Source organism: Micromesistius poutassou, assembly GCF_964030765.1.
Source record: "Micromesistius poutassou genome assembly, chromosome: 15".
NCBI lineage: Eukaryota > Metazoa > Chordata > Actinopteri > Gadiformes > Gadidae > Micromesistius > Micromesistius poutassou.
Window position 1 is genome coordinate 8,070,953 of NC_140285.1, and position 18,191 is coordinate 8,089,143.

The window sequence follows — 18,191 nt, forward strand, 5'->3', positions numbered from 1 at the left end:
CGCTGTGGAGATGACCAGTAGAAAACCAATGCTCTTTCTTTTCTACAATGTACGGTTTTACGTCTTTCTGATCCCGCAACGGGAAAGCACACTAACAGGCTACCTTCTGGTGTTTTCTCTGGCCCCTGTTCCTTTAATAAACTCATGGTTATCTAGTGTAACAAATGTCCCGCTGCCATCATCAAGTCCAGGCGAGAGGGGAGGAGTTTTTAATGTTCAGTTTGTTCTATGGATAGATGTTTTCTGGCATCGCCTCACCCTCACTGCACCGTGCGTAATACCATTACCCCCACGCTTTACGCGCTTCTCGGCACATATCGCATACATCCCATCGCGACACTGACTTGACAGACGTCGTGGTGTGTGCGCGGCTTTGATGGACAAACACGGAAGGTGAAGAAAAAAGAAAAGATCCGCTCGTCGGGGGAAGAGAAGGTGAAGAAGGGAACAGCAGCCGCTCTGACATCTGCTTTTCCTTTGACAACGGGTCCTTATAACTGGGATATAGTTAGAGAGAACTACACTAAAGAGACCGACATAAAGACACCTTATATCTCTCTCTCTATGTATGGACTACATTAGACCGCATACAACATTTCACCTGGGCAGAATAGTGAACTGCGAGTTCCGAAATGCCACGGAGGAAACAGCAGGCGCCGAAGCGGGCTGCGGGTAAGCAGGACTTTTAAACCTTTTTACCTTCCAGACGGTCCGCACGAGCACCGACACGGCGCGTGACGTCGGGCCGTTTGTTGTGTGTGTCTTTCCCCCCCTTGCGCTCCAGCTGACTCGTGTCTCAGGATAGCGTGGCTAACAGCATCACGCTGACAGGCTTCACGTATTTTCGTGAATCTATCTATTTATTTTAATTTTGTAGTTCGGATATATTGTTCAAGTGAGTTCGGTCACAGTAGGCTATGTGACCGAAGAGGAACTCATCGCCATAACAATATTCGAACTACAAAATAAAAAAAGAGATAAAAAAAAATACGTGAAGCGTTTGTGGATAAAGTGTGACGTGTATTTGTTTATTTGATAATAGGCTCGGCATGTGTTTTTTCGATGTTGATCATTCCCCATATACTAGGATTGTTATTGACTGGGCAAAAACGTAAAGTTTTTTATTAACATTAAAAATCTGTAAGAAATCCTAAGAGAAAGCCATTAATGAAGACAAGTGAAATGGATGTGGTTCCACGACAGAATATGAAACGGGTGAACTCTGTTTGAACTCTTAATATCTTATAGACAAATGGAGAATGAGTTCCTCTCAAGCACATGCACTCTGTCCGCACTGACAGCGGATAGGGAGACGCGCGCGACTGTGCGCGCACGTATCCGTGTACGCAAAAATCCTTCTCCTTCTATAACTTTTGTATCATTGCCGTTCAAAACATGCTTCTTATACTATTTGCAAAGCACCATATAAGTGGACTGGAGGGGTTAGGATTATAGTCAATCTAAATATTTAATTTTGACTTTTATTTTGTAAAATACATTTTGTTTTACACCAAAGGTCACAAAACTATATTAGCCCTGACCTTATTTAAAATGCTGCCAGCAAATCAAGAATTTTCACGAGGATAATTTTTCCCTACATTTAGAACCGAGGTAGTTGGTTCAAACGGATGAATCAAGAGTATTTCTTTCCAGCAATGATGCAAGGACTTGTTTGTTGTGTGGACAAGTTTTCAGTCTTTATTGTGGTTCAGATGAAGCAACCAGATGGTGATTGTTCTTTGCCAATAATGGCTGCTCTTTATACCCGCTTAAGATTCTGAGACCCTTATCTGTGAAGCACACTCTTGTTTCACTCACTCACGCACACACACACACACACACACACACACACACACACACACACACACACACACACACACACACACACACACACACACTAACAGAAGTTCACACACACACACACACACACACACACACACACACACACACACACACACACACACACACACACACACACACACACACACACACCAGACACACACACACACACACACACACAAAATATTTTCCCACATTTCCGCATCCAAAAAGCCTGTCTTTCTTAAAAAAAAACAATGTCCCCACTATTATGCAGTGAACTTGCGAGAGGATGCTTAAGTGATCCCTTTACACGCTCTCAGCTGTCCGCGCCCATACTCTGGTAACTGTGTCAGCCCTGTAGAGAAATAAGCTTTCCACAAGACTTTCTTCATTGTTGAGGTAATTGTCTCCTCTTTGACAGGCACATTCATCAGTGGCTTAATGGTCAATCAAAAGTTGGCAGGCAGAGTGTTTTCATTCTTTCCTATCCACTACATTAGGAATACTTAATCAAAATGTCTCCCGGTAATGGCTGTGAAGAGTTCATGACTGACTGATCCGTTGTCTGTGCCGATAGAAAATTAACAGCTCGGCACCGGAGAGAGATGTGTCGCTGCAGATAAACAAATTGTGCATTAATATTTCATCTTCGAGACCTGGGATGTGCTTTCAAGCGGTGGAATATTCCTGGGCGCTGTTGTCATTTTTCTTGCGTTTTGTTCGTGTTTTTTTTTTTTCTCCTTTTTTTTTAAGTTTTTTTTTCTGTATTCTTGAGGGCTCTTTGCAGCTGTAACTCATTTCACTTGATGACTTTACTGGGGTTACAGAGAGTGACGACAAATTGATTACCTGGCAGAGCAAGAATGGAGCGGGGAGAGACGCAGGCTGACAGTCATGTTATAATAATATGTTTAATGATGTGTGCAGGGGGAACAAGGAGAGAGGGCTATTGAAATAAGACCGTGGAAGATGCAAAGTAATAGGTTTCTTATTTTGTGTGTGTGTGTGTGTGTGTGGAGGGGGGCATTCTTAAAGATGCAGTACCCCCCCCTAATGTTATTTGTTGTAGAAGTATAAAAAAACAAAACAGTGTAAATATAAAATGAAGCTCAAATGTTAGTCTGACGACATTTGTTATCTGGGATGTCTCTGTTTTCCTCTGGGAATTATATTATTAATAAGCATATTCGTAGAGTTGAAGACCAGTTGTATTTCATCTACATTCTCTGCATATTTTTATGTAATCGTGATTTGATATTTACGTTCGTGAAACGTATAGCTGACACAGATCAAGGATGAAATTCCAGTTGAAAATATGTTTTATAACCTGAACCTAATGCCCTCTCAGCGCATCTAGAGCCTTTCTGGGGGCTTTTATGTTATTCTATGTTATTTATTTTGCCATTTTTATTTTCTTTCCTTTTAGATTTTTTCCCTGCAATAGCTCTGTGCCTCAAACTGTTAGCCCAATTTGCTGTTAACAAGATAAATTGGAGAACAGACAAAGGCATTAAGTGTTGCAGTGCCAGCTAGTGACTGACAGCAGCTTGTGGGAATTGGCTTGCAGAAATTCCTCCTAAGTGGTTTGTTCTGGAAACATCCTACAATCAAGGCAGATGTTGTTTATCGAGTTTAGTTTCTTAGAAAAAAAACCCAGAAAGAATGAAAGTTGATTTTAAAAGGGCAAAAGCTCAAAAGGAAAATGGCGGGACACAGCGCCGCTTGACCAATTCTAAGTAACTGGAAATACACTTACTGAAAGACAATGACAGCACAATGAACTGGTATTTACAATTACTGCACTTTGGATGGGAATTTGGAGTAACAAATTGTTGAAAGAAATTTCTATATTTATTTCAACTAAATAGGGTTAGGGTTATGGCTAGATCACATTATTAGGCCTATATTTGTATACCATATCTGATTGCATTTGTTTGGATTCTCAGGAGTAAAGTACACCTCTGTATAGTCACTTATACATGAAGTGACTATTGATCCAGTATTATACTGAGTACTAGTGACTACTATTGATCAGTGATAAATATGTGGTCAAGCCTTGGTCAACGTTTAACATTACCATATTAAAAAAAAAAAAAATTAAATACTATTTTAAGACGCTCCTAAGATATAATTTTTCTACAACCATGTGCTTGTAGCCATGTATGTCCTTAATTTAGCCCTTTATTTTTTATGTTTAGAGACATGTTTGAATACATATTTAGAAACATGTTAAGAGAAGTGTTTAGAGACATGTTTAGAGACATATTTAGAGACATATTTAGAGACATGATTAGAAACATGTTTAGAGACATGTTTGGAGACATATTTAGAGACATGTTAAGACACATGTTAAGAGACATGTTTAGACATATGTTTAGAGACATATTTAGAGACATGTTAAGAGACATTTTTGAAGACATTTAGAGAAATGTTAAGAGACATGTTTAGAGACATGTTAAGAGAAATGTTTAGAGACATGGTGAATAGAATGAGTTCTGAATGGGAGCCTTGCAAATTAGATGCTGTTTAGTTGCAGCACAAATATTGTCAATTCCTTCCTTTTTTCCACTTTCTACCAAACATAGCTCAGAATACAGACCAAATACAGACCAAACCAGACCAAAACATTGTTGAATTGAATTTGTGTTTTTAATTTTTTATTCAACATCCAGCCTTGTAAGTTTCTTAGTGTATGAGGAGGACATACACTTTGTTGCAGTGCTTGCAATTTTTCCTCAGTCGGATGTACAGCACCATAAAAGCCTCTTAATAACTTTCTCCTCCTCAGCTCATTTTCATTCTCTATGTTGAAGCCCCCCCCCCCCCAAAAAAAGACAGAAATAATGAAATAAAAAATCATAAAAAACAGTCCCATCCAGTTAGTTTGGCTGTGATGCCGTCTCCCTCCTCCCGTGTGTGTCACCAGCATGTTGCGGTGACAGGTGTGGATAATAGTTTTAGGGGAAGTCTTTTGTTTGTGTTTGTTGCTGAGGCGCAGACAGGGCGTTGCACTGTCTAGGTGATAAGAACCAAGACTCCCGTGCCCTCCAGCATGCCGATCTGCTGGGGGAGGGAGGGAGGCAGGGAGGGGGGAGGGAGTGGAGGGGGGAGTGGGGGAGGGGGGGGGGGGGGGCAGAGGGCTGCTCTGATTGGTCTCGAGGCATAGGCCCGTGCGGCGGCTGCTCAGCTCCTCGTTCACCTTGCCTCCCCCCGAGACCTGCGCTAGTTTCCAGGCAAATGACACAATTTGATATGCCTTCGCAGGGGTTGATTCATGTGGATAATATTTCCATGCCATCCCCACTGCCCATAACTAGAACGAGATTTCTTTGTGGTTGTTATTTTTTATTAGTATTATTGTTATTTATCTTCACTCGTGTAATCGAACGGTAATTGGCGTGTCGCGAGATGAATGTAAAAAAAAAAGAAAACGTTAGCGCTAAAGTGCATTATTTCTGCCAGACTTCCTGAGCACAAAGGAAATCATGTTATGGTGCTTTGTCCAAATGGGGGCGGGGACTTTGTACCTTGCGTTGTGTATTTACAGTGAATAAATATGGAGGGTCGGCCTATAAATATAGCAGCAACACTGGGATCCTGATATCGATCGCTTGCCGGGGGATGTGTTTAAGGTAAAAGAACACTGCACTTTAGGTAAATTTACAAGCATTGCTAACACTGATTTACTACACTGCTATAACAGTCCAGAGGGCTTGTCTCTTTGTGTCTATGAGGACACCTCCACCCTAATGAAGATGATGGCAATGTGAGGAGTCAGCGAACAGCTGTCACGTGAATCTGTCAAAACAATGCAGTGGTTCACAACGTACTCACTGTACTCTCTTAAATCATTCTGCATGATCCGGACAAGAGCCCTGATTGCAGAGCCAAGGCTGTAAAAAGTAACAGTTGCTTTTCAATCGGTTACAATGAAATCTAATTGTGTGTCAACTATTCCAAATCCATATCAGAAACATAAGAGAGAATGGAATTAAACTATCTGGTCATTTGTCCCTGCCAGTATGGGACAAAAAAAAAATTAGAAAATGTCCATGAATTTGGAAGTGCCAAAACACAGCGAGAGCATTAATCTAAGTTTTTCTATGGTGTACCTGATTTGCTTCTTATCAAATCCTTAATGAGCTTCAATTAAGATGTATTATGCAAATTAACCCTCCGCAGCTCCTGACTGCAGGAGCAGGAGCTATGACAATATTGTGCTAATGGTTGCGATCTGTAACAATTACAAAGGTAAACTGCCTCTACGTCGCTTGCTCCAGCACACTCTGAGAGGTCAGTCTTATAAAAATGGGTTTACAAGTTAAAATGCTCCAATATTAGAACATGAACATGTGTCTGAGGCTTCTTCAGACCAAGAAGACTGAAACATTAGAAAGACGGCAGTGATGCTGTATTATGCTTTGGGCCATGATAGCCATTTATAGCTTCTGTTATATAACATTTTGAGCTGCAATATTCAGATGAATAGGAATTTCTCCACTGTTCGAAATAACAAGTCCAATAGCCTGCTCAGGTGAATAGCCTACGATCAAACTGTGTTTAGAGGCAGGAGCGAGGGAAAAAGAAAAGAAAACCCAACCGCGTTAACGTTGAACATCTACAATGTGGCGTGCGCATCAAAAATTCAATGAGCAAGCAGGTGAAGTTATGGCTGAAGAGAGTGCTTTTGGACACCTCACTCTAGCAGTGAATGAAGTTGTGAACCTTGCACCTTTTGTTACTTCATTTAGCGTCGGACTGATGGCCCTGTGACAGCTTTACAGCCTGTGTGGTTTATTAGTCATCATGCGGAGCAATTACATAGAAACTAGTTTGATGAATCAAGTCAATGTTCCACCGTCTCTGCGTTGACCTTGCTGTCCCGTCGTCGTCGTCCCCCTCCCATCCTCCCTTCCTCACCCCCCCCCCCCCCCCCACACACACACACACACACCACACACACACACACACACACCCGTGCTCGTGTTTCTATGCCGTGGGTCAAATTCTATGGCTTTCATTAGAGTACCGTTCCGGCTGGAATGGCACATTTTTCACGAAACAACCCAAGCAAACTGTACTGATTTGTAGTGAACATGTGATTGACTTTATCAGCCATGTATCGGTCAACACAGTGGGAGTGCAGTCACAGGTGGAGCAGACACAGGGCTATACACACAGGATCTTGAATGGGAAGTAGGGTAGTTATACTGATGTTATTTACTTAGCCAAGCAAGCCAAGCAAGAGTCTTATTATTTCATTTTTTTATGAAACCATTAAGAAGTGGTATTTATTTTTCTTCAGGAAGAATCTTTCTTGCAAATAAAAAAAGTGTAAGAGGACAGCAACAAGAATCCACTAATAGTTAAATATACAGAGATACATACCATACAAAGATTTGTATCTGTGAACACAGTTGGGTATGCTCCATTGAAACACCATGTAGTTATACTGATGTTATTCACTGAACCACAGTATGCTCCATTTAAACAACTTTTAGTTATACTAGTTATACTGATGTTATTCACTGAACCACAGTATGCTCCATTTAAACAACTTTTAGTTATGCTGATGTAATTAGCTGTACCATCATTACATAAATAGGTGTTGCCCTTCAGGAATGCAGTTTTTGGAACCGTTGAAATCATGCTTGATAGTGATAACATTCGTTTTGTTACTGAGTGAAATGTAAACATAAAAAAACATTTGTTGGAATGTCCGTTGGAAGTGAAAATGCTAATCCATATAGAGAGACGGCCTCGTTGACTTGTTTTTGGGGCCAAATGGTGGATTTACCCCGATAAATGGTCCACAAGTAAATTAAAAATTGTTTATTTTATTATTCATGTATATAACATTTTTTAATTCTTAATTCAGTTTATGCATTTTTTATTTTTCTTTTGTTTCATAATTCATAATTTGCCTTGATCACTAAAATGAACCTACAATACCCTGACAAATGAAATACACGTTCGTGGAATAACTATGTTTATCTTTACGTCAAGATTCAGCAGTAATTTCATACATTTTAGGTTCTGCATCAGCATATTGCAGGAAAGAGTGTTTGTTCATCATGGCATGGTAAAAAACAGATCAAATGTTCAGGCTTGAAGGTTCTAGATGTAGACATAACAGAAGGGAACACAATGTAACGCTGATCATCGTAAGCATCTAAACCAAAGGTTGTATTTACTAACAAAGGCTGAAAATGGCTAAGTAGGGTTAAACTTATACTTTTTGGCAGGGTATAAACACGGTCTGTTTCATTGTAGTCAGATATATATATATATATATATATATATATATATATATATATATATAGTCTCCCTCTTTGTTCCAGTGTAATCCAGTTCTTTTAAACTCTGGTCCTTATATTGATGTTTTCTCTCCCCTTGTGTGTTTGCCTGTGCAGTGTGTGTGCTGAGCTAGTGTGTTGAAACAGCTTAATTGATGCTCATTAAACATCACTGACAGCTTAGGTGTCGGTGATGAATGTAGAATAATTCTGTTGTACTTACAACTTGATTAAGGAGAAGCACACACAACATGTCAATGTTTCAGCCTATGGCTTGGACTCCAGATCCTCTCCTCCTCGCTGTTCAGCAGGCGGCGGTTTGCACTTGCAGCATAGCAGCGCCTTTTTATTTGTTTTTATTTTGTTGTTTTGTGATATAAATATAACAACATTGTCAAAACGCCGGGATGCGCGCTCTGATTAAAGAGCGTTCGAAACCCGAGTAATAAAAAAGTTTGTTTGACTTTTCCTATATGATAGACTCATTGTATACTTTTTCTTCTTCTCTTTTTCTTAATCAACCGATCCACATCCCCCCCTCCTTCATTCGTGACATGCAATAACGTAGTTGATGTACGACAGCGCGGTGAAATATGTGCATCCTGCATCGTTTGGGCTTCGAAACGAGAGGCAATTGGAAGTCGTTTCAGACGGACTGTCTTTGTAATGAGTGCATGATGAATGGTTGTAATTCGGGGACAGAAAATGAAAGCTCAGAAACCAAAAAATATTATTCGGTGGCGTATCATATAGCCACGATATACCATGAGATTGAACTAATTACTGTTCACTGCTCTACACCCCCCCCCCCCACCCCCCACCCCGCTCAAACTCTATTTAATGAAGGGGAAGAGAGGTTGATTGTGTGACCGTGTGTTGAGGACATTGCGTGTGTGATGTTCTGCTGTGCCCTACCGGTGGCCCTGGGAGAAGGAGATGCGTGCTTCTTCAGGTGCTTATCGTTGGTGCAGGACAACGTGCTCGCTCACATGAGCTGCTGACATCCCATCTCAAACGTGGCCCAGTGCGCAACAAAGACTTTACCCTTTCTGTTTGATATAAACAAGACAGCTGTGTGTGTGTGTGTGTGTGTGTGTGTGTGTGACACTGTGTGACTGTGTGTGTGTGACTGTGTGTGTGTGACTGTGTGTGTGTGACTGTGTGTGTGTGTGTGTGTGTGTGTGTGTGTGTGTGTGTGTGTGTGTGTGTGTGTCTTGGGAGGGGTCTTTGAAGGGGTGGTGGTGAAGAGTGTGGGGGGGGGGGGGGGGGGGGGTTCCTGAGGAACTGATTTACAACTGTATCCACACTATTGCTTAATGTTACACAGGGAGGTCCTCGTACAGGAGTCAGCGTGTCTGATGATGGTGCTCGTGGGTCTGGGTGTAAGGGAGCCATCATGCCTTGCGCTGGGAGCAGGAAGCGGTGCTGGTGGCACATCGTCATCCCTGGTCTCTGAAAGCCAGAGAGGGAGAGGATTTTGATGATGGTGCTGACATCATCCTGACCGCCGTTTAGATTTCTTGCCACAGAACCCTTTGTGTTATTTAATTCACCCCCCCCCCCCGTACATTTATTATCAAGAAGACTGTTCCATACAAGGTGTGTAGTAGGGCTGAACGATTTATCGTTTTCTGATCGAAATTGCGATTTCAGACACCGCGATCTCGTGATCGCCAAAGCCGCGGTTTCTTCCGTGTTCCTGACTGACCCGAGATCTGTTGTCAACTATTTATACCGGCACTTGAAAAATCACCACAGGCATTTGCACGACGAGTGCATGACGAAAAAGTCTGGTGAAAAGTCTCCCCCCGTCAACAATTCCGACCGCGGACCCTGTTATAATGTAATGTCCCCAATTATAATGTAATTATACTGTTATAATGTACTGTTATGTACTGTTATAATGTAATGTCCCCCCCCCCCCCCCCCCCCCATCAACAACTCCGGCCCGCGACTTGTCCAAGACTTCAATTTTGGCCCACTGTACAGTTTGAGTTTGACACCCCTGGTTTACAGAATAGATGTGCAATATTTGGGTGCTGCTGAGCCATAGCCCACCTATTATGTCTGACATATTTTTCAGAAGGCAAGAGGTAGGGTAATTTTATTTTAGTAAGAGTTTATTTTATTACCATTACTTTTCAATTTCATTCACTGTAAAGTTTCTTTTGTATTTTGTTTAACTCTTTTAACTTGACAAAATTAAGGATTTTTTGCTCTGCTAGTTAAGACAGTCAAAGATGGCTCTTTTAGTTCTTCAGTTGTAACAACTGCTGTTGGTCAAGGACTTTAGTTTACATGCATGTTTCTTAATAAATACATTTGAAATAAATTCTTACCTTTAGTTTTCATTCTTGCATTAGAGTAATGGCATGTAATGTTTTAATGGTATGATGTCATGTTTGTAAATATTACTGTTCATTGTGAATATTGCACTGAAGCTTGATTTGAAGAAAATCGTGAAAAAAAATCGAAAAATCGCAATTAGATCTTTTCCTGAAATCGTTCAGCCCTAGTGTGTAGGATTAAATTAAAGGATTGTTAACAAATACGATATACACAAATTAGTTATTACAAAGTTATGAATAAATATTCCATCTCTCTGCCATGCCACTCAATTCTACACACTGAGCCTTCAAGCTGAATCTCATTTTAAGGGCTAATATTTCACGTAAAAACAGCCCTGTTTTTCCCAACAACACCTACGGCTTCAGCCATGACTCCCATGTCCATGTACCATGCCCCCCTCCATAGAGGAGGAACTCCAGGGACTGCGTCTGCAGTGCCCTCACACTTAGCCATGTTCAATATATACCTCCGACCCCAGACACTCAGGAGGTTGCTCTCCGGGGCTGCTGTAAGCCTTGTGTCCATCAAGGTGGAGGGGGGAGTTGTGTTTCTGCTCCATTTTCTGCTGTTACTTGTAAACCCGGACACTATCCTTCAGAGGAGGTGAGTGACAGCAGAGCTTCGGCAGCAAAATTAAACACAACAGTTACAATATGTCACAGTCCGGCTTTATGACCGATGTGCGATGTGTGTGTGAGGCCGCACCGCCGTTCTTGGGGTGTGTGTACGTATGGATACGTGTGTGTGATGTGTATGTGAGTGTGAATTTCGTTTTTCTGAAAGGGATCTAGGCCTAAACGACACCTCAGGGACCGCTGGACAAAATGGCCCTGTGCTGCCCCGTCGTGTTAGAGGCGATTCTACATTTTAATTCCGCTCGGTGACAACAACAGCCTACATTGAAAAGGAAGTTTCAATCGGGCTATTGGTGTTTCTGGAAGGCAAAGAACTACTCTTCGCATTACTTTCGATTCACAGCTTGGGTTTTTTCCTGGAATTGATTGCGGAGAACCCATAGCTCTTCAAGTATATTTTTTGTATATAAGGCTGTTTGACCCTGTGTGTGTGTGTGTGTGTGTGTGTGTGTGTGTGTGTGTGTGTGTGTGTGTGTGTGTGCGTGCGTCCATGCGTGCGTGTGTGCCTACGTGTGTCTCTGCGTGTCTGTCTATCTGCATCACCCTGCATCCGTCTTGATGTGCATTGGAAAAACATAAAGTTATTGATATAGAACTAACTGTCAAAATAAGTCGTGTTCAATCCCAAAGCGTTTAAGTTGTCAAGGACACATTCTTCCTCCCTCCCTCCCTCCCTCCCTCCCTCGCGTATCCTGACAAATATCGACTCAGCAGTTGTCTTTGGTGTTTGTCAGTCCCCCCTATCTCATGCCTCCCCCAGGCCATGTCGCACTGTGTGGGGAACGGTCATTTTCTCGCTGCCACTAGGAGGTTAGTGTCGTTGCCGTGAGGCCATTTAGGTGAAACTGTATTGGCAACGCTTCACAACTCCTTTTGTCCTCTCCCTTCCCCATCCTCCGTCCACCCAACTTCCATGTACAGTATTGGAAACGTTCGGTGTATTAAAACCGTTGCTATATTTAGGTCCACATAACAATACTCCTCATACCAGCTCATCCTCTCTACTTGATGTCAGCGCGTCTGTCTGCAGACGGAGCTCTGTCTGGCAGCTGATCTACAGATCTGTGCGCTCTGTTATCGGCACATCCTCTGTGTGCGTGCCAACCTTGAGCCCTCAGAAAGGAAGGGAGGTTTCAAGGAGATATTCTTCAAACACCATGGGCGGTCTGATGGTGCTCCCCCAGAATACAATCTCTTCCCAGAATTCATTTCCTGCATTCTAGTGAATTTTAAGGGTGTGAATCACAAATTAAGCAGCGGACAGGATAAGAATAAGTTATCTTTATTATTACTTAATAAATTTTAAAATATATAAATATATATAGATACATTCTAACAATCTATATATACAGTATATACAGTAGCAATTCTTTTTTTAGCTCTATTTTCTTGCATTGCTGCTGAAGTGTGTAACAGCAAGTGTGTAAATGCTGCCCCGTAACACGGGCAGCATTTACAGCCGATTGAGTGCTGCCTGACGGATGGCCAATCACAACATGCGTCTCATCACATTGAGTTATGATTGGACAGGAACTTCATATAAAACTACTACAGTCAATTCGTGTTCACCAGCCATGTAGATACAAGCAAAATATATTTTTTTAATTTATAAATAAAATATGGTTAGGGTCATTTGTTCCTGAAGTTGACGACTGATTGTAGCTCAAAAACCACGCTATTGTACCACACGGATGGCGTTGCGTACTGATGGCGGCGTCGTGATGGCGGCGTACTGACCCATACAGGATACCGTAGGAGTAGACAGTGGCCTGGTCGGTGAGTCTGGATAAATATCTGGAGGGTTAGGGTTAAGAATAAATAACTGGTCTGTATCTAAAACTCTAGAGGGTTGTGGTAATCCAAAGCCCAGAATAGGATTGACATTTTATATCGTGGGTTGTAAAAACCGAGTACAATTGCAACGAAGAGTGTTGGTGTGTTAATTTACCAATTACCAAACACATTGTCACACTTATGCACTTACAGCGTGTCAGCGTGCGCAGAATCTAATTTCAACATCGAAAAATATTCTTTTGACTTTTGGATGGACGCATTTACCACTGGATTTGTGATTCAAATATTATTAAGGGATATGGAGTTTAGCGTGGGTAGTACGTCTCTATTGGAATTGTGTCGGATAAAGTGGGTTTATTTAATTTTTGGGGGGTTTTCTCTGTGTGTGTGTGTGTGTGTGTGTGTGTGTGTATGGTGCATGTGCGTGCATGCGTACATGTTCAGTTCATGCTTATGCATAACAATCAGCAGCTTGCTGTTTGCATGTTCTTTTCCTACGCGCCATGCAGGTCTGCCCCCCCCCCCCCCTCCCCCCCTCCCACTACTCTGGACTGAACCCAACTGGAAAGTTCCGGCACTGTCCAGAACCCATCCTTCAGGGACCTCATCAGGCCCCTTGAATTTCCTTCCCCTCCACACCTGAGGGCATTCATATTCATTTCCTCCTCTGATTTGGGGGAAAATGATGAAAGGCTGGCTTTTCTTTTTCCCCCATGTCCCCACTTCCTGCCAAGGTAGCCTTCATTTCCATGCAACACAAATCGGTGAAGATCTGCTAACTCCTCTCTGTGTGTGTGTGTGTGTGTGTGTGTGTGTGTGTGTGTGTGTCCAGTTCCACCGGTGTTAGTAACAAGCAGGTCCAAGGCTTGAACAAGCAAGAATCCAAGAAATATTCATGCCTTGATCCAGTAACTCCTTGAGAATATGTTCATGGGCTGTGTCCTGGAAGGATAAACCCTTAAATCAGAGCAACGGATTTGTTTCAAAACTGCTTAAGAGTTTACATTTCGTATGACTTGCTGTTTGCTTACAGTCTATAAGAAGACTTCTGGTTCCCATCATAAGCAGAAGGGTGAAAAAAACCCTGACTTAAGTTCTTTGAGGTTATGAAGCTTGGTGATATCACTGAGATAACTGCATGGTTTAAAAAAAAAAAGAATACCCTGTGATTAAACAGGTGGGTGGCTATTTGCTTTTCCCGGGGACAGGAAATGAATGTTAATGAAAATAACATTCGCGTATAGCAATAACCCGGCCCTGTAATTATTGGCATACTTTTATGATACCATGTATACGTTGCGCAGACGCACCTATTAAACCTGAAGCCCAGGTAGAGAGTCTGCCCTGTAGCTCCCTCACCTCCCCCCCACTCTACCAAGTCTTACGGGCGAGGCGGTGGTGAAAAAAAAAAAAAAACGGCAGGGCTTTCGGGTTGCCGTGGCAACGCTAAAACACACATGTACACAAAGGGGGAGGTCCCCCGCTGGGAGACCAGATCATCCCCTGCTCTGGTTGGACGAGGAGCTCACCCCTTTGCTCCTGTCGCTGGAAAGCACTCCTACCCTGCAGGCGTGGAGAGGCTGTATGCGGTTTCCTTGAATCCCACCATGATCATTATTCATGACACAGAACGGGAACAAAGCTTCAGATGCGTATTCCACCTCGCTGTTGCCGTCGCTGTGTGTTTACTCTGCTGTGTGATTTGTTTTTTTGCCGTTGCTATGCACATACTGTACCGTCTTTGATGATGTCTGATCGTTAAAGGAAACTGTAGACGAACGATTAAATGTCGCAACAGAAGAGACAAAACGTGTGTTGATCTCGGAAATGAAACGACGAAAACAATGAGTGAAGCATGAATAGTTACTTATCACTAATGATCAGCTTTGATCATTTTCAAGTTTAGAGTTCAAATGAATAATAGAAATCATTCTCTTGATGACAATTTATTCGTCTATTGTCACTTGTATTGTTATTTGACAGCCCACGCAGTAAAACCTTGTATTGTTGTCTGCAATGTAATCCCACAGAAGTCTTTTCATTTAATAATTTATGGCATTTTTTTGGGCACTTTTTGAATGGATTTATAGAACAATACCAAACCTTATATTGTAAACAGTGGACATCATTATTTGTATGAAGTCGCAACGTGGGCCAAACTACCACTGCATCTTCACTGAATTCGATTTAAATAATATTTATTTGTTTGCTTATGACAATTTATAATGGCCAATTATAGATAAGACATGGGGGGAAATTGTTTGGGTCAAAAGTGCACTGTGCAAAAAGTATGTAAAATGTTTTGGAGAAAATACTTAAATATAATATTTTATTATTATTATTCATACCAGTATTTCTCAATTATGACCATAGTCAGATTTTATTCATTGCTGAAACAAAACCACATAGAGTTGTTGGAAATCGATTTTTATGTCTAAATGAAAAATCTAAAGTCTATAATTCCATAGTTCCGTCTCTTGCCCCCGAGCCACACTGAACATCATGCTGGAAGAAACAATGCTACGAATGGTGACCATCAGAATCATCAAATACTTCTACATTATACTGTGTATAATACCGAGTGCCTGGCCACCACGCGCCCCAAATGGCGCCCTGTGATGACACGTAGCGGCGCCCTTTGATGACAGACACATAGCGGCGCCCTGTGATGACACGTAGCGGCGCCCTGTGATGACACGTAGCGGCTAACGCAGACGGCCGTTGCTCCTGGTTGGTCGCGGTGCTCACCAGGCCTGATGCTACTGCTACTGCTACCGCTCTGCTGTCGCTGAGTGCCAAGTATGCTAGCGGGAGTGTTGGTGGGTGCTGGTGCATGGGCAGGGGGGGGCGGGTGGGGGGGCTGCTGCTGCTGGTGCTCAGATGTATGTCTGTGAGTTATTGACCCCCCCCCCCCCCACACTCCCCCTCCCGCCCAACACTCTGATAAACCCCTCTGAATGACACCAGCATAATTCAGCCTAAAAGTTTTCACTGTCACCGGGATGAGCTTACTGTCTCCGGCGAATATATGGGTGCAATTTTCGAAATAGGTTTATGGCAATTCTTGGGAGAGCCGGGGCGAGATAGTGATATTACTGACTTTATCACTGCTGCTCAACACCATGTAGCAACCCTGCTACCCCCCCCCCCCCCCCCACCCACCCACCGGCCTGTATCTCTCTATTCCTCCACCGCAGAGAGCGGCCAAGGATCACACCTCCCATTCATTGTAGATAGCACTGAAGGCGAGAATGTGAACGTCCAGATTTTAATACAGCCGAGGAGGAGAGATGATATGTCATTATTACAATGGCCCGGTATTATCCGTATCTGCTACGGCTTGATACATACTGACGGAGTCACTTAATGTCCCGCCGTTAGTCCTTCCTTTAGTGCTTTCAAGTGAATTCCAGTACTTTCGCAATTGACATTTGGGGAAATTGTAGCCTTTGGATAACGTACAGGGCCGACTGATGAATGCTTTCAAAGTGAGCAATCCAAACACTATGTTTATGCCGTGATCATGATTCAACATACGTACATACATATAGAACTTGACATCGTCAAATCTGATCTTATATTCACAGCGAAGCGACCTTTACATTCATAACTTCCATACTCTGCTGCTGTATATTTTGCTCTCTTATATGAACGGTTTCCTGTTCCTTTATTTCTTTTTTCGATTGTCCCTTCCGTGTTCTTGGACTGTAGGAATGAATGTAATATACAACGCGGGGCCGGCTGTATCGCTCGGTATAAATTGATTTTGACCCAGCCTTTGAACAAAAGGAACACTGTTGCATTGCCATCCGCGGCTGATGCCACTCCCTTTTTGGCTGGCGGTGAATGCTCTCTTTTCCATGTGTGTGATGAGTGGTGGTATCCCGCTGAAAAAAGTGCCTTATTTAGTGAGTGGTGGTGGAGGAGTGGGCCGAGGGATGGGGGGGCGCTCTCTGACTGGCACCAATCAATCAGTGTGTGAGAGGAGCGGCTAATGAAGCAGGCTGTGGTTTATTAAAGGGTTAGCAGGGGAAGATTACAGCAGGGGCCTCATTTTCCCAGAAGCCTCGGGGAGGAGGATACACTGCTTCTCTGGCCATAAAGCAATCAAGGTGTTTACTCTACTCTAGCATTGATTATGTGACCTGGGTGTGAATGCAGCCATTTCAAAAAATAGAACACACACACACATAGACACACACACACACAACCCTCTAGGCCAAAATAAGTATGGTAGCAAATAAACATGGCGTACAATAAACTTGCAGTCGGCTGGAAGGCGAAATTACAGTTATAAATGGTAAAGTTAAATTGTGTTGAAAATGTACTCAGGGTAATTGCCCTAACAAGTACACAGAGTTGGCATTATGAATGCACTAGGAAAGCAAAGTTGCGATTGGTGCAACGTTTCAAAATTATACAGTAAGTATGCGCTTTCTAAAATAACTCTTTGAAAAAAAGAAAAAGCATAGAAGCACATTGAAACCAGGGCACACTCGACATAGTTTGAAAGACAAATGAGTAGCGAGGGAGTGAAAAATGCAAAGCAGATGTTTTTTCGCACCCTTCTCTCTTTTAATGGCAACAAGACATTACTGATGCCATTACAGAGACCTTTTATGGCGTCTTTTAATCCCCCCGGTCCGCCCGAGGAGAGAAACCCCTTGTGGTGCAAAGTAGCCTCTTTAGTTCACGACGACAATCTGAAACCATTTCCAATTCACTCCTCCTAATCCGCCACAGGGTTCTCCACAACTTCCTCTGTAATTATTCAGCTCGAGAAATCAAAGGTAAAGAGGCATTAAAATGCACCTCTTAGGTAAACACGTGCTAGTCATCAGCCACTTTGAAGGAACACTTCTTGTTCCGCTAGTACTTCAGCAGACAGAGCGACGCAGAGCGCACACGCACGCTTTGTTCCCATGCAACTACTTTGGGTGGATTTCTTTTCAAAATGGCAGACAAAAGAGACCTAATTGCTACCATGCAGCTCCGGTTACCAGACGAGATGTGTATGTTGAGCCCCCGTGATTTACACCCAGCGCTGTGCTCAGTGTCTGCTCGCTACATCAGATCCAGCCCGCTATAATGCTCAGAGGAGCACTTAAAGGGGTCTGGTTAGGGGCTAAAAATGAGGAGGAGATGAACTATACAGCTTCCATCCTACGGTCCGACGGACACTATATCAGCGGAATATACGCAGCCGCATGGGCGTGTGGGTGTGTGTCTGTGTGTGTGGGTGTGTGTCTGTGTGTGTGTGTGTGTGCGTGTGTGTGTGTGCGTGTGTGTGTGTGTG

General features: G+C 42.7%; 1 protein-coding gene across 1 annotated transcript in view; it reads left to right on the plus strand.

The window, feature by feature from the left end:
• Positions 1-632: 632 nt before the first annotated feature.
• The window catches only part of tshz2 (teashirt zinc finger homeobox 2), a gene marked incomplete at both ends in the record, with an annotated part of 38,359 nt that continues 20,800 nt past the window's right edge, over positions 633-18,191 (plus strand). The window contains one exon of the mRNA XM_084480307.1: positions 633-672. Within this exon, the coding sequence (XP_084336433.1) occupies positions 633-672 (40 nt within the window). The remainder of the gene's footprint in view (positions 673-18,191) is intronic.